This window comes from Fukomys damarensis, unplaced genomic scaffold (assembly GCF_012274545.1).
Source record: "Fukomys damarensis isolate Sample0158 unplaced genomic scaffold, DMR_v1.0_HiC HiC_scaffold_1, whole genome shotgun sequence".
In the NCBI taxonomy this organism is placed as follows: Eukaryota; Metazoa; Chordata; class Mammalia; order Rodentia; family Bathyergidae; genus Fukomys; species Fukomys damarensis.
The window spans coordinates 10,692,857-10,712,402 of record NW_022900913.1 but is presented as its reverse complement, the minus strand read 5'-3'; the positions used below and the strand labels follow the sequence as shown (position 1 = coordinate 10,712,402).

At 44.4% G+C, this 19,546-nt stretch overlaps 1 protein-coding gene across 2 annotated transcripts in view; it reads right to left on the bottom strand.

Annotated features, from left to right (window-relative positions):
* Positions 1-19,546, bottom strand: part of Trio (trio Rho guanine nucleotide exchange factor) — a 319,992-nt gene that overhangs the window by 125,997 nt on the left and 174,449 nt on the right. For both annotated transcript variants that reach the window (XM_010631520.2, XM_010631521.1), the window contains exon 11: positions 12,055-12,246. In XM_010631520.2, the coding sequence (XP_010629822.1) occupies positions 12,055-12,246 (192 nt within the window). The remainder of the gene's footprint in view (positions 1-12,054; positions 12,247-19,546) is intronic.

Genomic DNA, 19,546 nt, shown 5'->3' with positions numbered 1-19,546 from the left:
GTGACAAGGACACAGCCAAGAAACCTCTCTAGCCCATGGCTGCTACCTTTAGGGCCCACAAGTTAGAACTCTACAAATCACACTTGCAAAAAGAAAGTACTTGCACTTGCTTATTCTTTTGTCTCATAGCTAATTCTTTTATAATCAGCTAAGGTACAAACTGCAGGAAATTAAAGAGTCGCCCGCGGTGAGTTCTGATGCACACCTACACCCGCAGCAACCCTGTGGCAACAGCGACCATCTCCTATTGCACAGGAGCTTTCTCATGCCCTCTGCCACCCTCCCTCCTGACAATCACTGTGATGTGGTTTGCTGCAGCAGGGATCTTAAGAACCCCAGGACTGTGTGAAGAAGTGAGTAAGAGGACGAGGTGACAGAAGATGCAGTGCAACGAAGACACAGTTAATTACCCTAATTATAAGGATGAACTCCAATTAACTGACTAGATAAGATCTGCTCAGAGAAAGCAACTATCTGCCAATTCAGCTGTCCTGAGGACTAATGATCTACCAAAACAAGCTGGCAATATTTAATAGAAAGAGTCAAAATATTATCTAATCAGTGGGCCTTTCTACTTTCGAGGTTGACCTGTCTTCCACCAGGTGGCATGGTGGGTGGAGGTGACCGGCCACCGGGAAAGTCGCCCATGTGCACCCAAAGAAGAAAACCCTAAACACGTGGCCACTGTGGCTCTCCTGGCCCCTTGCCCTTCCAAGGTGACCGTTTTGAAAAATGGCCCTTTGCAAATGCATTTATTCCACTGAAAAAGAAAATAAACCATTTACTTAACTTCTCCTTTTCACTCAGCTGTCTACATTTACTTGCCTGGAGCCGCCCCAACTGTGTCACTACACAAGTGAAGCTAAGAAAGGAACCAGCCCGGGAACCCAGCCCTCACCCGACACTGGCTGGCGCTGTTGCTGCACTTGTGCCCTGGATGCTGTGTGAACCCTGGGGCCGCTGGCCCTGCCTAGGAGTTTGGCAGCCTCCACTGTGATCACTGTGAGCTTAGCTCAAGGTCCCAACTTGGGGGACAAAAAGGGGGCAAGGTGCCTGTCTGGGTGCAAAATTCCTCTTCTCTACACATATTACCAAAGATACCCTTTTAAATTATGAGGCATCTTAACCCTGAAAATAATAGATGGCAGAAAAGCTTTTAGAACTAGCACCATGGAGGCATGCTTCGACATAACTATGGCAATAATATGAGTTCATGTTTCCTCCATAAAGAAAAGTGAAACACTGCTTACAAGGAGAGTGGAGGTTCTCGAGTCCTATTGCTTGAGCTCAAATCCCAACTTAATATTCCCAGAGTTTTGTTACCTTTGATGCTCCTTACCTGAATCTATGTCTTAGTTTTCTATCTATAATATGGGTACAATAATATTGCCTACTTCAAAGAGGTGCTAGGCAGATTAAATGAGATGATAAAGAGTGAAGAAATAAGCAAATGTTAACAGTTATTACTGTTTTTGTTCTAAAGAAAGTTATAATAAGCAAATCTGCAAAGTCTTAATCTTCTTTTTCTAGGTATTTTTCAAAATACACCCAAGTTCAAAATAAGTGTCTAGTAAACATAACATCATCCTATGTTCAAATCTTTTTACTCCTAAAAATAGCAGTGTATGAAAAAAGGCACAGTCTGTTAAGATTCTATAGAAATCACTTCCTTTCAGCTCTAGGGGAAATGCCTGTACTATGTGGAGGTCAAACCTTTGCCCTTACACCGGGTAGTTAAAAACACAAAACAAAACAACAGCATCAACAACCAAAAAAGCCCCAAACTACTAGCGCATTCCCTGCAATGTCCCGGACATCTTAACAGTATGCTCACACAGGCCGGCCCACAAAGGAGACTGTGGGGCCTGATCCCTGGGTCACACAGCCGAAAAGGTACAAATAAATGCAGTAGCAGGAGAAAGGATACATTTAAAACTACAATGCAAAATGCCTGAAAGTCCTGTGCTCTTTTAGCCTTTTTCTGCCTGGTCCCACAAGAAATATTCTCTTTCAATTTGGAGAAAAATATCAAGTCCTTTCTAATGTCAACTGCGGAAGCACTGACCCATATTGTGACATAACACGATTCAAGCAAGGTCTATTTTTGAGCTTTTAAGATGGAACATGTGATGTCTAAAATATCCCTGGATAGAGAAATGAAAAAAGGTCTCTAGGATGTCTGGGAAGTTCTTACCGCAAACTTCCTAAGGGTCCATAAAATGAACATCTGTGCTAGCTGCTAACTTACAAGAAGATATATCTTTTCCAACAGCAAGAGAAATTGTATCCATACAGAACCAACCTAAGTTCTATTTTTAAGAACCATAAACTGGTCAGAAAACCATGGGCTTTGGAAATGCTGCCCCCTAGAGTCCATCAAAGAGGGGCTGACAGTCTCCGGTGCTAAAAGGTAGGGAGAGGTCTAGGGCATTTGCAGACCAGTGTAGTTCTGTGGGAGAGAACATGAACTCAAACCTTTCTCTGGGCTGCATGCATTGTATGTACAGAGCCGGCCCATCGACTAGGATGCGTAGACAAGGATGGGGTAGGGAGAGACATGAGGCTTTACTGAGAAAACCTCTGTGACGAAATGTGGGAAGACTCCACAGCAGACTGACTCCAATCCAGACACCCTCCCCACCTCAGTACACAGTGGGCCATGCAACTATGGGGAGAGGACCCTGGAAACACATGGCTACAATGAAACCTTGAAAGTGATCCTGTGGTAGGTAAATTCTTCCTCCTGCTGAGACCCATTGGAATCCTAATTCTATCACCCAACATTATTTGGCAGATCCTCGTCTAGAGCTTGTACGCAGGTCTTCTATGCCAACTCAAGCACACACAGGCTGTCTGCAGAGGGTGAGATTTCCGGGATGTGAAAGAGGGCACCTCCTTCAGCCCTGTAACCAACCTGGCACTGACACTGTCACTTGCAAGGGTTTTAATGTGGCCACAGTGACTTCAGCTATGGCACTAACTTTGTCCTCCGAAGATATGAACAGTCCTTAACACAACACAGCGGGATGCCTGAATTCAGATGTGCAGTCTCTTCAGACCGCATTATATGGACACAAAAACGCTGAGCAGGTTTGGTATCATGCCAAAGAGCCCAACGCAGAGTCCTCTGCCATGCTGGGTGAAAATTACACCAAGGGATTATACCAGACTGTCCTGCAGGGCCTCAGGTCCACCTGCGCTGATCAGTCTAGCATATACCATTACCTCCTTATCGGCTCATCCAGTCCACTTGTGGCTTTGGACTGGAAATTACTTGTTTTCATATACTGGGAATGAATGATGTCTTACCACAAGGAACACTTTTATCTAGCGTCTCACTAAGAGATTAGTGTGGTGGATAAGCAGAGTCTTGGCCTTGTGTTGATGCCAACAACTGAGTTTTACAGCTGCTCAACAGCCTCTTTCTAGCCACTCTCCTCCTGGCCCTCAGTTACTTGTCTTGCCTACACATTCAACGTAGAAAGACCTGATGCCTACCACTAACTCCACTGCATGTCCTACACCCAATCAGAAGCCTAGTAAACAGTGGAACAAAGTTAACATGCTATGTTCATTCACTCTTTCCTTTACCCTCTAGAGCTCTGCCCAGGATTAATTCCAACCTAAGAAAATGCATGCAATCTACTTTCAAAATTACAAGTGTGTTTGGAGTCTTTAGAGCAGTGGTGGCAAATCTATGGCATGTGTGCTGTTTTTCTTTTAAGACAAAAGACATTAATGAATGAGTTGTTCTTCCTAGACTAAGACCTTAGTATTCAGGTTGAATTGTGGCACTGTCACTTTGCCATACAGAAGTGGGTTTGGGGTTGCAGTTTGGGCACTCATATCCAAAAGGTTTGTTATCACTGCTTTAGAGTTTCTGCCCACAGATCCTTAAAGTCTGTTAGGACTGCGATTCAGAATGTCCCCAAATGTCTCACTATGCAGAAGGTTTGGCTGTTGGCAGATGGACTTTGGGGGAGCTGGCTGGATTGTGAAGCACCAACTTCATCAAGTGGATTTCTGAGCGGTCAGGAGGAAGGTTTTGAGTTTCTCTCCCCTTCCCTGCTCCCCATTCTTCCCTCCCTCCCTCTCTCCTTCTTGGCTGTCACAAAGTGAGAAGCTTCCCTCCACCCCACCTTTCACTAAGATGAAAAGCCCAACCTTCCCCTGTTCAGCTCCTGAGTTTTGTGCTTTAAAAAAAGGAAGGGAAAACAAACACATGACAACAAAACCAAAAAAGACATCTCCCTCTACAGGCCTGGCTTGTGTGGAGCCTGGAAGGTTACCGAGAAAGGCCAGCTAATAGCTTCTGGTGATCGGGTTCTCCACCTCCTGTCTCCATGAGCAGCAGCAGGAAGTGCTACAGTGTGGTGGAAACAAGCCAGAGCTGACTTCCTCTCTCTATCAGTCCAAGACCTGTCATGGCTCTTAGTTCATGAAGCTGAGTATCAAAGTAAGAAGTCTTGCTTTGTTGATTCAAGACAGGGTTTCACTATGTAGTTGGGGCTGACCTTGAACTTACTATGTAGTCCAGGCTGGCCTCAAAATCGTGACTACAGAGATTACATGCATTTTCAGTGGGACATCTAAAGACTTCTAACATTCCATTTCCTGACCTTGTGTTAAAGTGCCTCATAGCACACTTAGTTTTAGCTACTAACAGCTAATTAAAGAGGTATTTGTAACTTTTATTGAGGTGTCCCTGTAAAACTCTCAATGAGGATGCAGACACAAACTTTCAATCTCTATGGCAACAAAAGTTACAAATGATGATAATGCAGTTAATGTCTTATTCAATAATCTCTTAGTGACTGTTGTGAGTCAGGTATAATAGAGTTCTCTATGATTTTCTATAATAACTTCTAATTTCTGTGTTGGCATAACCTCTTTCTATTTAAAACTATCAGCCCAATATTAACAAATAGAAATTTCATGAATTTAAATCAGTTTATTAAAACAGTCTTACATACATTTTTCTGACAGAAAGACTTTGCTATTTATTTAGCTAGTGGCACAGGATTGAGCATGTTAAGCAAGTACTCTATCATGAGCTACATCCCCAGCCCAGGTCTTTACTTTTAAATAATACCTTCACATCACTCTCTTTTCACTGGCCAACGCAATAATCACTCATTTTGTTGGGGTCAGAAGTACTTTGTGACATGTGCAAAATGGTTCACAACAACACGAACGACCCACTAGTAAGTCTGCCAACGGCTCCCTGGACTTCAAGGGGCTGAAGCTGAAGTTCGCCTGCAGTGCGTGCCAACTGGGGACTCCACTTCAATCTCCTGAACAGCTTCTGTACCATGTCAGAGCACAGCGATCACAGAGGAAGGGCGAAAGGTAACGCGGGGAGGGAGAAGTCAGGAAGGCCAAGACAACCCGGTAGGCACAGCTGAGGTACGTGCACCTCTGCATCTGACTTTCAAATCTATATTATTCTGTCTATACTGAATGAGTTACAGTGAGGGCTGGGAGGGGAAAAAAAGAACATTCACTGGCCCTATGTTAAGAGCACTGCAGGTATAATTCATGTAATTGCCTCACACTTGGAGACTTTATGACTCCATTTTGTAGCTGAGGTGCCTCAGAGAAACATGTTCCAATATCCCAGACCCCTAGGCCCATCAAGGGGGTGGGTTACACGGTAACATACTTTCTAATTATTTTAATGAAGATTGCATTTGTACATAAAGAAAGCATACACAGATTGGAAGTTTTAGATAGTCTCACCTATGAGAACATCCCTTTTTACCTTGAGTATTCCAAGCCAGATACCACAGTCTAGGTATGGACACAGGACTATACCAAGAGGTAGCATCTGGCCCCAAAATCAAATCTGACGGTCTATAATGCAAGGATCTTGGTTTCCTGTTGCTTTCATTGGCATGTGGCCATTTAACAGCTCATCTGTACTTAGATAAGTAAACAAATGTGTAAGAGTACACGTATATAATTTAACACACTAAGAAAGGTACCTAAGTAATTTAATGTTAGATTTAAGTAGCCGAGACTGATCAGTGAGTAAATTTTCTACTCTAAAATCTTTCCTAACACTTTTGAGACGTTAAAAAGCTGGTGGTCATGCATGTCTTGTAGCAGGATAATATGAAGCACCCATGCTGGGTAACTGTGGCAGCTTCTTTTAACCTAAACTGCACTAAACCAGAGGACCTAGCAATTGCACTCCTATCCCAAAGATATAAAACCTTATACTAACACAAAAACATGTACATGATTATTCATTCCTAAATTCTGAAAACTCAATAACCTGCAATGGGTAAATCATCAAACAAACTGTGATGTATCCATACCATGAAATACTACTTGGCAATAAAAAGGAAAGAAGTACTGATACATGTATAAAAGTGAATGGATCTCAGTGGAAATAAGCTGAAGAAAAAATGTCAACCTCAAAAAGAAAAACTGACTGTGTAGTTCAGGCTGGCCTTGAACTTGTACTGTAGTAATCCTCTTGCCTCAGCCTCCCAAGTGCTGGGACTACAGGTGTGCCCCACCATGCCTGGCTTATGTAATTTTTAAAAAGCCAATGGTTATTTTTATTTATTTATTTTTTGTTGAAACAATTCCACAATTTGTTCTGTAGTCATGAGGGGACGTAGCACTCCAAGCAGTACATCTTATTGCTCTGTTTCCTTTGTCATCTTTCTGTTTTTAGTTTTTAGCACATGTAGCGTATGTGTGCAGCACATAATGTTTACACTCCCTGTGTGGAGTTGGTACCTGTACACAGCACATCCCAACTCCTTTATTGCATCTCTTCTGCCTCCCCCATCTCTGTCTCTTGATCCCTGTCCCCTAAGAATGATCAATAACATGTAAAAAATAACAAGATAACAGTGACAGAGGAGGTTTCCATGGGTTGGATCTGGGGTAGGAGTTGGATCTAGCAATAAGGCGGGTACAAGAAGGCTTTCTGGTGACAGGATAATTCGTATGATTCTGTATGTTGAAAAGTGGTGGTGTTTACATGTACGGCACCTGACAAAACCATATCACACACACATGCAAACCATCACAGTCACTTATCACTGAAGGCAGCTGACCCACAAAATGAGCACAGTGTACCTTCGGGCAAGTTTCTCTGCTTTAGTTTAACTACCAGATGCCCAGTGGGTTCTCCAGTTCCCTGAGGAGAACTGTGGGCCCTACTGCGGTGGCTGCTTGAGGGAGCCTGGGGATGCTGCCAGCACATTCCTGGAGCAAACTCTGTGTGGCCCAGAGGAAAAAGCAGCTGAGTGAGCTCTGCCTGCCTATCCAGAAGCCAGGAGATCCCTCACTGCCGAGCAACTTCCTAGGCCTAAGCAAGGCACCTGCCCTCTGCCCTGGGGAGCAAGCATAGAGAAGGAAGGCTGCCAGCCCAACTGCTAGGCATAAAACGAAGCCAGGCTGGTATGCTGTCACACACACCAAAAACCTCCAGGTGGCTGGGAGGCCTTCTCTTTGACTTCTGAATAAAATGAAAGGTTATCTTTTCCTAGGCATTACTCAAAACAAAAACTTGTTCCAATTAAGTGTGTAGGAGCAGAACTAAGAGGCTTCTTTACTTCACCCAGCAAAAGCAGCAGCCTGACTCAAATGGGAATGACCTCTCCTGGGGGACGTGGCTTCTGAGCACAGAACTCAATGCAAGGCCACCGAATCAACTCCAGGAACAATTCCACTGAATTCAAGCTCTGGCAGAGAGCTGGATGGCACCACCTGGTTGCTTCAAGGGACTCACAAACTTCAGTGTAGTTATCAGCTGAATCGGGAACTAATTTCAGGAATGAAGTTGAATGAGTATGAATAGATGAAAATACTTATATTTTTACTATATGTGAAAAAATTCAGTAAGTCCGTCTACCATAAGAAGCATGAGATAGAAAGGAAAAAGACAGCACTTAAGTTTCGCTGAACACCCACCCACATCAAGGTCCCGACATGGTCCAGGACTTCAAAGAACTCAGTCTATTGAGAGAAACAAAACGATGTCCGAAATGTGGGTACAATGGAGGACAGAAGTGCACTGTGCCTCTGGTCATTCATTTTGATGTCACTGTTAGTTAGGGAGGCATTTTGGAATGAATGAGTAAAAGAGTGAGCGAATGACTGAAAAAACAATGAAAAGATGCATTCAAAAGGAAAGGAGGTCACTTAACAAAGGACAACATGGGAGAATTATAATCAGGATTGATGTGAATAAATACTAAAAAGCAATACTAAAAAGAATGGTAAGATTGAGAGGTGCGAACAAAATGCAGAGGGTTAAAAATCTCCCTAAATAAAACCTAAACTTATAGTAGGCCAATAAGCAAGAAATTCTTAAAAACATTAAGGCAAAGAAAAAAGGGGAGGTGGAGAGGGTCCCAGCTTTGAAGCCTACTGAAAGGCGGTGAAGCATTTCATGAGTCTTTTCAGAGGAGCAAGGTCCTAGAATGCTTTCTAATCTAGGTTTGAGGGGGAAACTGAGGCTGAAGTCTCTGTCAACTACTGCTGCAACAAGTTTCAAAATATTTTTCCTCTATGTGAAAACATACCCTTTTCTGGCTTCCTAGGAACAGATGTCCTCTCTTCTGTTTGCGAGGCAGGACACAGAGGCCTCGTTCTGCTACCAGACCGCCACCGCCTCCCCTCTGTCAGTGGGCTGGCCCAGAGCAGACAAGGCCTGTGCCTGGCTCCTTCTGCATCGTTAGAGCCAGAACTGCCTGCACGCAAGATGACACCTGCTCCAAGCGAGCAAGAGACAGATCACTGTGTAACATGTGCAGCGAAGCAGGACTTCCAAGTCACAAGAGCTTTTCACAGGTAAAAGCTAAAAAGCTTCAAGAGCTAAAATAAAGCTTCTGTTTCTACTTTTCTCTAGGTGTTATTGTTTTATTAGTACCTGCCTGCAGGATATACACTAATTCCTCAGAACACGCAATTTCAAATTGTATGACCTGCTTGAAGAGAACAGGTTCAGATGACCTCTTTTAGCAACTGTGTGGGAATCTGATATGCTAATAAAGTCAGTAACTTTAGGCACACGTCCGTCAGTGTAGCATGATTTCCTCTTCTTGACTCTTTTCTCACTTTTAATTTCATTTTAAACTAATCGAACTTGTTCTAAACTTCTAATTTGCAGCCTATAACCTATTTCAATCCACAGCAACTAAAGAAACCATTCTTGCATAAAAATCTACCAGGTAGTCCTGGGAGTTTCAGGGCTTTTGTGCAGCAGAGAGGAAAGACAATGAGGACACTCTGGTCAGGAAAAGATAAATCCCCCGAGGAAATGGCTGGGACTGAAACGAGAGAGAAGGACCTGGCACAGTGTAAGCCCATGCGAGAGCAGCCCCATGGCTGTTCTCCACTTGTGCGGGCTCATGTATGTCCTGCTGCACCAGCCCAGCTGGCCACCAGCTCCTCCTCTGGCTCTGTGTCCCTTCAGGTACACGAATGTGGGACGAAGCACACAGGAAACATGGCAGTTTCTCTGCTACAGGGGTGATGGCCTCTCCTATGAAAAGGTGAGAATAGATGCACTGACAATCCTCTAATTGTGAACATGGACCACTAACCTCCAAGACAGATTTAAAGTCTCCTTGGTGATTCACACACACAAGAAGCTTCTAGAGTGTAAGTCAATGAAAACAAAAGGTATTTTCACTTTTAATATTCTCAAGCACAGTGACAATACAGACTATCCATGGTTTGTCACCTGGAAATTGGTTTTTCCTTCAAAATGCTGCTGCTATTACAAATAATAAGGTACTCAAACTGTGTCTCTGGAGAACAACTTCCACAAAATGAACTTTTCCTGGGTGTCTTTCAGCACCAGCTTCGTGAAAACTGTGACATGGCAGACAAGTGACCTACCTCAGACACCATCTTATGGAAAGACTTTCTATCCTATCTGTACCTTGGACTGCTAAGCTGCTGAAGAACACTGCAGGCACATGGCACAAACAAGTAGTTTGTGTTACAGGTAGGCGGCTTCCTGGGATTGTTTTTCTGCCAAATCCTTCTGTGAGCTGCTGTCAGGCTGCCTGCTGTCCTTCCTTCCTCTCCACAGCATCTGAGCTGTCCAGGGCAACGGTGCCTCGCGTGGCCCAATGGAAGGACTGAAGGACTGAACTTGGGCCCGGAAAACTTCCCTCAGGTTGTCCTATCCTGCTTTGTGTTAGCAGTTAATGCATCAAGGCATAACTTCCTTTCATAAGAAGATCTCCTCTTCATCTCTGAGCTAAGGTATGAAAACACATACAAGAAAGAGAAGTGAACATACTACCCCCTACTGGGAACGAGCAAAAACACACACTCCTAAGGCAACATGATGAGTGTCGTGACAGGTGTGGGCAGGGAGCTCCAGAAGGTCTAAAGAAGTGCCACCAACTGTCACGGGCAGAGGAGGCAACAGGCCTCACCTCAGAGGTGTCTGCATGTCACACCTTCGGAAGGGACCGGAAGAGAAGAGACAGCACAAGAGCAGCCTGGAGGAGTGTGGCCCAGATCATGAGGACATGGAAGCACTGGAGGTTGTTTGCCTGGGAGAAGAGCAGTCACCAATGGTCCAAGAGCAGGGGACAGCTTCATCAGATCTGAAGTGCAGTGCCTCAGGGAGGCAGGGGGAGCAGAAGTCACTGGGTGAGGGCTGACTCCCTGTCCCGTAATCCGTGCATCCAAACTAGAAAGTGCCCAGGAAGAATCCCCACTTAATATGTCTCCTTGGAGAAAAGCAGTCTCTGCGCAAATATCTGAGGCCTCTCTTAGTTATGGTGTTAGGAGGAGCAGAGAAAGGGGTGAGTTGTGCTGATTTTCCACTCTCATGACTACCTTGGCCCACGCAGTACCAGCCCACACCAGGCAGAAGAACGAACTCCTGGAGTCCCAGCGGTCTGCCCAGCACTCCTTCCACTGATTCTTGGACTCAAGAGTTTCTGAGGGAAGGGACCATGGTATCTCCGGGGTCCAACATCCAAGTTACAAACAACCTCACTGTGGACAAACTGCTCAAGGCCTCACAACTGAGAGTGAAGTTTATCCTTTAAACAAGAGTCTTGTTAACAAGCCAAGCCAAGCTCTGCACTCTCCCAAGTTTTTCACAGTGGTCCCATTTTCCCATAGGCTTCTGTGACTTTAATCCCAAATTACCCTGAAGTGCCCCTTTATAAATTTATAAAGAGCCGAATCATGATCTATTATCACACTTCGTAAAGGTCCTGTGTGAGAATGTTTTCCCAGAGAGAAAGAGAAGTAAATTGACATCCTCAATTTGTAACCACCCTGAAAAAGCTAAGTTTTTTCTTTTGGTACCGGGGATTGAACTCGGGTCCTTGTGCTTGCAAGGCAGGCCACCGAACCACTGAGCTAAATCCCTGGCCCAAGCTAAGTTTTATTATAAACCCTTTTTTGTCAAAAGCTACATAATCGTTCCTTTTATGTAACTTTACAGTTCTATCAAGAGTAATGTATATATGCATATATACACATATAATGTAAGTATGATTAATGCCTACTTAGTTTTCACAATCCAAACAACGCATTATCTTATCTTAGTGAGGTAAGTTTACTAATGAGTATACTAATGAGATCAGTATTATGCTGGCCATGCTACACTTAAGTTCAATTTGATGCAATATCTGTTTTTATTAGCCTCTGAGAGTGGCCTGTTAAAACCAGAAGGCGATCATGATTTCTGCCACTTGACAGGCCACACACAGAAAGGAAACCTGCAGCTGTGCCCACAACGTGCAGGGTTTGTTTTTGCAACACAGACACGCGCTCTTTCTGAAAGTGAAGGGATCTGATCTCCTTCAGTTTCTTGTGTTTTCCCGCTCCCCTCTCCCGACACTCCCACCCTCACAGACACCCTCAGCAAAGGCAAGCATGCACGCATGTGACAAGGAAGCCCAGCACAAGGGCAGCTCTTTCCCTCTCTGTGCACATGTACTTAGCAGGATATGTTTCAAACTTACTGCTTTTTGTCTGCTGTCACACATTATGGCCAAATTCACATTCAAACAAGTTCAGAGACATGGATTACATTTTCCCCCGATATCTTACCTCTTTCACATGAGTGTGAAAGGATACCGACATGTCCAGGAGGATCTTTCGTTGCTCGACACGCCTAACAAAATCTTGTATCCTATCTTCGAGCTGATGGGCAGCCTGATAAATCTCTTCCGGGTCACATTCCCCAGTCTGAGCCAGCTGTTCTGCTGCTTCTAGCAACTTATCTGCATTGGTGTATGTGTTCTGTACAAAAGAGCACCCAGAGAAGCAGAATGAACACAAAGCAAACCAGCCAGGCGAGGCATCAAAACAAACAGCAACTCAAGTCAATTAATGATACTTCTGGTCATTTACCCGTATCAAACAGAAGAAATATAATCCAGAGCAATGACTCTCTATGAGTTCTATACATTTCTATCAGCAACCTTTTCCCACTATTTCCAAAACTGTGACCCTCGTGGCAAAGCCCTTGCATCTAAAGCATAGTCAGGGTATCTGTGGGCAGCTGCTGGCTGTCTTATGACTCAGAAAGGGCATTCAGATCTCTGCTAAGGTGGAGCCAGGAAATAGCCCATAGCCACAAATGCCTGCTTCACTTTTCTCCAAGCCGTATGGCAGAGTGGGGAATTCCAGTTCGGTGTCTTTCCGTGTGGTGTACAGCTTTCTGACAATTTCCAAGTCCAAGTTTAAGGTTACATTCCAAGCAAGCATACATTGATGTTTCTTTCCACATCTTTCTACTTATTAGCAAATTTGTCCTTATCTTTTTTCTGCTTTTTTACAATTTTTGAGAAGAAGGAACTAATGGCTATACAGTAGGCAGAGTTTTAAAGAGCTGAAAGTGAAGTGTAAATACACACGTGAAATAGTCTGGAGATTATTCTGATTCTTTCTAAGTCCAAGGCTTCTCAGACATTCCTCAAGGAGCCCTGAGACTGTTACTGAAAACTGTCCAGAAGGAAGTTGCTGCCCAAGAGACCAGCTGGCAGGCTTTAGTGCAGTAACAGTGTAAAACTATGGCTCCAGGAAGGCCCAGAAAATCAGCCTGTGGTTCTCTAGTAGAAAACTATGGAGTCCTTCATCCTTCTCCGAATAATTAGGTTCTAAACTGAGGAGGACAAGGGATGCACGAGAGAGAGTGGGAGGTACCCAGAGGTGAGGGCAGCATTTCTGTGAGGAGGAACAGCCTGAGTGGGTGACAAGGCATCCCCGCGGTGGGATGCAACAGCATAGGGAGGGAGCATCTGTGCAGGGCAAGGCCAGCAACTTTATTAGTCTGTTTTCTGCTGGCAGTAACAATACCACTTCGGCTCACAGTTCTGGAGGCCCGAGGTCTGGCCAGCACAACTAGAGATGGCCTTCTTCCTGGCTTCACATGCAAGAGACAGGAAGTGTGCAGATGTCTCTCCCTCCCCTTAGAAAGCTACCAGTCACTCATGAGGGTTCCACACTAACAACCCTGTCTAACCCTAATCACAGCTCTAAACGTCAGTCAGACTAAGATTCCACTCTTTCAATGCCTCACATTGGGAATTAAATCTGAACACATGTACTTCTGAGAGGATGCACTAAAACCACCTCCAGACCACAGCATTGTGCCTCTGGTCCTTAAGGTTGGCGTCCTTATCACAAAGTAAAACAGAATCATTGAATGCCTAATAGTTCCAATGCCTCAACTCATTTTCAACATTAATTCACATCTTTGGATTATTTCATTAATCCAAAGTCTCATTTTAGACTCAAGGCAAACTCCTGGTTGTAAGCCTGTAAAGTCAAAAAATACACAAATAAATAAAAATTAAAAAGTGGATGTCTACTTCTAAGATGTAATGGGAGATAGGCACAGCATAAACACTTCTACTCCAAGAGAGAAAGAGAAAAAGAGGAAGGAGTAAACAAAGTATGATAACCTGGAAACCCCGCAAGGCAGACAGCAGTCTCAAAGCTGTGGTGACAGCAAAGGAAAGCACCCCAGCCTTGTGTAGCACCCTACGCTCTGTGGTCCCTGGCCACAGCTCCTCTCTCAGGCGCACACTGGCCGGCAGCTCTCCTGGGCAGGCGCAGTGTGCTGCTCTTTGTCCTACCTCTCTGGAGTCCCATGCACAGCTCCATTTGCACTCTGCGGGGCTCTGACTGTGACACTGGTGGGCAGAGAGGACCCTGGGAGTTCTATACATTTCTATCAGCAACCTTTTCCAATACTGTTTTAGACTTTACCCTCGTGGCAAAGCCCGTGCATCTGAAGCAGAGGCAGGGTATCTCTGGGCAGCTGCGGGCTGTCTGACAACTTGGAAAGTGAGGCCTTTCTTTGAAATCTGTGGAAGTCACTTTGACCCCATAACTCTTGCACTGTGTTCCTGTAAAATCAGCTCCCGAGGATGCCAAGACCCGCCACTGGTGGGAGCTATACGTGGGCCTCTCTGAGTCATGGTTCAGTGGCTGCAGAGCAAGCGTGAGAAAGCCAGAATCCCAAGGCAGCCGTGGACTTGGGCAGTGAAACCATTCATCAGAGCTCCCTCAGGCTGCGTAGGACAACTGTGCCCTGCCTGTGATAGGAGGTGTGGGCATTTTGGGGAGACCCTCAAGGCCTTTTTCTTGCTGTCTTGAGGATTAGATTTCTGCTCATCTCTTTAGGAAGTGGTTGCACAGGCTCACTCATCCATCATTCTTAATTTTCAGTCTTCCATAGCATCTTGGATCATAGCCAGGTCGTTTACTCAGTGTAAAAAAGTTCGTGTTTTGTCTAACTTCCGATAGAATCCTCATTTTCATCTGGGACTCATTCACAATCTATTTGTCTACTGAGTCCCCAACAGAGTTACCTGTGAGGCTGTATGAACAGCAGTGTAGGCTTTTTCTAATCTGTCCCTCCAAACTCTTTCAGCCTCTGCCTATAACCCAATTCCAAAGATATTTTCACATTTTCAAACATTTGTTGTTGCTGGGAACAGGGCCACTTCAGGATCATTTTTCTATCTTAGTCTGTTTTTTCTTACTAAAACAAAAATACCCAAAGCAGGCTAACTCTGAAGGTGGTTTGTTTAATTCAGTTTTGGAGACTGTAAGTCTAACTGAGGTGGCATCACAATCGTGGGATCACATGTGGAAGGGAATCACACTTTAAAACAGGAAGCCAGAGGAAGACTGGGTTCCTACATTTCCTTCCAAGAGCACGCCTCCAACTGACTCAAGGCCCTCCCACCAGGCTGTACTGGTTAAAAAGGTCCCACCTTCCAGCATCACATTAAAGACCAAAATACCAACCCACGAACGTTTCACAGACAACATCCAAAACATAGCAGCATCCTTTTGGGGAAGGGGTGGCTCCCAAGTTGAGACTGGTTACATCCACGGGGATGAATAAACTAAGTCAATGTTAGGGATAATCAGAGCCCCACTTCTAATTCAGAGACAGGGTCCCTTCACCTGGCAAGCGGGTTAGAACTGGAGGTTATAAGTGAGAATACACAATTTTCTAACACAAATATGCATGTGTGTGTGTGCCACACATGCACACTTTCTCTGTCTCTCCCAGCAATAACCCACCAGCAGCAAACATGCTTAGCATCAGGTCTGTGCTTCCAACCACCATTTGCCTCTGTAGGGAACCAGGGCTCCTTGGAGAAGAGACTTACTGCAGGGCTGCACTAAATAAAGTAAACATGAGTCTGATTCATGAATGAGCCCAAAATAAGGAAGTGTTCAAAGCCAAGGGTGGCCAAGTCAGGATACGGAAGCAGCCTAAGGAGGTTCCTGGGGCCAAGTCAGCAAATACCCGATCATCAAGATAAACAATGATAGTCATAAACATGTACCAAAAAATACAAATTTAAAAAATAAATTCTACCTACACTTCCACAAAAAATACAACACATAAAAAAACTTTACCACTTCTGGCCAGACTTGGGAAATGCATATGTGCATATTTACATATGCTTTAGGTTCAAACTATTTGAACCAAGAAAATCATTTCCCAATCTAAGTACAGAACCTGAAAGCAAAAAGGGTTTTACAGACACTTAATAGAATGTATTGGGATGCTAAGCCATGGTCATTTCCGTGTGGAGGAGAAAAATCGCCCACATCAAGAGCTTTGTGGCAGCAAAGCACGCTCTGTACACATCCAGCAAGAGGAGCCAAAGAGAACTGACAACTAGTTGGCATAAAATCCTGCAATAGAAAAAGGGCTATTGCAGGAAATTAAGGAAACATGAATACAGTCTGGACAGTCACAATAATATATTGATACTGGCTCATTCTAAAAAATGTCCCACACTAGATATTAATAAGGGAAAGTAGGTTCTGGATATGGGAACTCTCTGTACTCTCCTCGACATCTTAAAAATAAAGTTTATTTAAAAAAATATAGGTGTGTATGTATATGAAAGACAGACTGACAAGTTTAAAAACAAGCTTTCACCTATGGAAACTGCTTCTGTTTCCGGGAGAAACTGCTGAACTCCCGACACTTCCTGGAGGCGATCTTACCCAAGCCTTCCTCTTCCAGGCTGGCGCTGCAGTTACATCACCCCAATTCTGACCTGAATAGCTGGGCTGGTCACGTATAGCAGTCTGCTTACATCCTACCGACCAGGCTCTCCGATCAGCAGAGGCTGCATCTGAGGCAACTTCTCCAGGGATGAAGGGTTATGAACCCTGCCTGCTGCACCAAGTGGGCCCTCCTAGCCAAGGTCTGCATCTCTGACACAGGCATAGTCGGGGCCAGGTGCTGGCGGAGCGAACGGTGCAGCGCGACACAAACAAAATACCCCACACTGCAGGCACATGTTTCTGGAGAGCCGATCCTGTCTTCTCACTCACTGTCACTCGAGCTCGGAAGCCATTTACCTCTTGTGTTTGACAAGTGGACCTTCAGATCACAGGCTTCCAAAGGTAAAGCATCACTCAATTTCTGAGTGCTTTGCCACCTCTTTGTCAGCAGGAAAACACCTTGAGAACTAAACATGCTGAAGAAGGAACAAGTGTGTTTTTTAATGATATGGGATGCTAGAAGCAAGGAGTTCTCTGCATCCCTCGCAGAGGAAGAGCAGTGACTTCTTACTGTCTGGTTCACAAATGCCTACTTTAAGCACCTCCTAGGGGCCTCACAACAGCTCTGTGATGTGGACACCACTACACTCACTTTTTCCACGAGAGGACGGAGAGGCACAGAGAGAGGTCAGTCAGCTGGCAGAGCTGGGACTGTTCAAACAGCAGAAGCCTCGCCAGGGTTCATCCCACCAGGGAAACTCAGGCCTGTGGGTAACTTTGAGCAGGTACAGGTGGTCACATCAGGCGGGGCCTGCACTCCTCTCTGGCCTACTCTCTTGTCCCCAGATAGCTTTTCTGACCCATTTCTCTTATTCCAGCTGTGAAGACTAAAGGGGATAAAGTAAAGGCCAGGATGGGGGCCCACACTTTTTCTCCTTTTCTTGAGAAGCACATTAAAATTGGATAATTGGGGGCAACAAGAGCTAAAGGAAAAAGAAAGAGCTAAGGCTCAGGGAAACAAGAGCTAAGTCAGAGGGGATCAGACCTGCCTCTTCCTACAGCATTTAGCAGCCACCCTGTTACTTCCTGAAGAGGGCCAAAGGCTATGTTGAGAATCAGTAGAAAATGCAGGTCTTCTCCATCTTAGAACAAATAGGAGAGGTGGAAAACAAGCATTGCAAGGGTTGAGTACTTCTACTTGCTTGTTTAAAGATAACAAGAAATCAAAGTCTGCAGATACAAAACTTCCAAGGTGTCATTACACAAATATAACATGAAAGAAGGGTCAGTGCACCTACAAACATCACCCTTGGAAAATTCTGGACAGCACATACAAGTAGGTACAGCAAACACTGCCTACTGTCTCCCTCTGTTAGCATTTATCAGAGATATTTCTTTATGCAGGGTGGGTGGGGCTTCAACAAGGTAAGGTGGATCAGAGGGTAAACATTCCTGCAATACCAGCTGGACCCAGGTCTAAATGTGGCAGTGTAGTCTTAAGACACGGTGTTCGTATTCACCCACATATCTGAGCAATCTGAACGACCTAAGTGGTCTAGGCCAGGGTCTTGGCACTAGGAGTACCTGCTGAGTGTCAGGCACTTTTTAAAATGTCCTCTCATCGTAGCACCTGGTGAAGAGAGGGTGCGGTATCATCGCACAGCTGGGGAAACACATTCAGAGACAATGAGTAACCTGCAGGGTCTCACACAAATGGAAAGCAGTAGAGGCATTAAGTTTTAGAAAATTTAATTAGGGGAAAAAAGCAGCTGAGAAGATTTGATACTTTGTAAACACATGCCAACCTAAAGGAAATTCTTGAAAGCAAATAATTTGCTCTGAATATTCCACTACTACTTTAAAAGACCGGAAAAAACACCACACTTTAAATTAAGAACTAAACTTACTGCAAAATGACAGCCTACTGCATGAGAGCAGAAATTCAGGGCATGCCGAAAATGTGGAAGCATTCCATCGTCCACAAGCTGTGGGCGTCGTGTCCTGCTTCGTGAGATGAGTGAGCTCCTGGACACGACTTCCTATCTCCTCAAAACAGAGTGAACCTAAGGTCCTCTGATCTGCTAAACGGCACTCTCATCCATGAAGACAAGATAAGTGCATGACATGTACAAAGTTGTTAGTAGAAATGGCTTCATGGAGAACAAGCTTGTGACAGGCTACATCTTGTGGCGTAAAGCAGCAAGATGCCATGTAGTTCAGTTACTCGCAAAACAACACTGGTGAAGTCTGAGACACCTGTGTCCTCAAAACCAGCTTTGCCTCTGAGCTAGCATCCTCTGGGCTTTACTGGCTGTTGCTGTAATCATAGCTTTTTAAATCTAAAAAGGCACACTGACTTGGACAACTATAAAAACTTATTGCAAAAAGTTTCAAGTGGAAAGCATTTTTAATTTCTTTTTTTTTTTACACAAGTACATGAAAATGCTCTAAGGCGGTGCATACCACATGCTATAAAGCAATCAGCATGAATTCACTTAACAGGTTAGATCTACTCATGATCACTGCACAAAATAAACGGATCCTCTGATTAGTCATAAAGTATTCCTGGCTCTGTAAAACTGCACGCAAAGGTGACCCAAGTGCTTCATGAGGAGGCCACAGCAGTGGGCATGCAAGATGGGGTCCTGCGGGGCTGGCGCTGCAGTTACTGGCCTGGCCACTCACTTCCACAAGCAGTCAGGAAGCTAAGTGAGGTCCTCCCCAGAGCCCCAGAACTGTCCTATATAATAAATATATATTTAGTACATTTCCAGTGAATCCAACCACAGACTTTCACCTATTTCCTTTTTCATGTTATGTTATTTCATCACGTCAAACTCAGTAATTTAAAGAAGTTTGCTGTAAGAAAAATTTAAATTGCTACAATCTCTACAATCTATTTAGAGTTTAAAAAGGAACTTTCAAAACAAGATTCCAAGAAACAAACTAACCAACCTCAAATGTAACTGTGAAAAGGAAATTTCTTCCTTTTTTTACATGTAAAGAAATAAGGCTCTTGCCTCATAAGTGCAAGGTCCCAAGTTCCATCCCC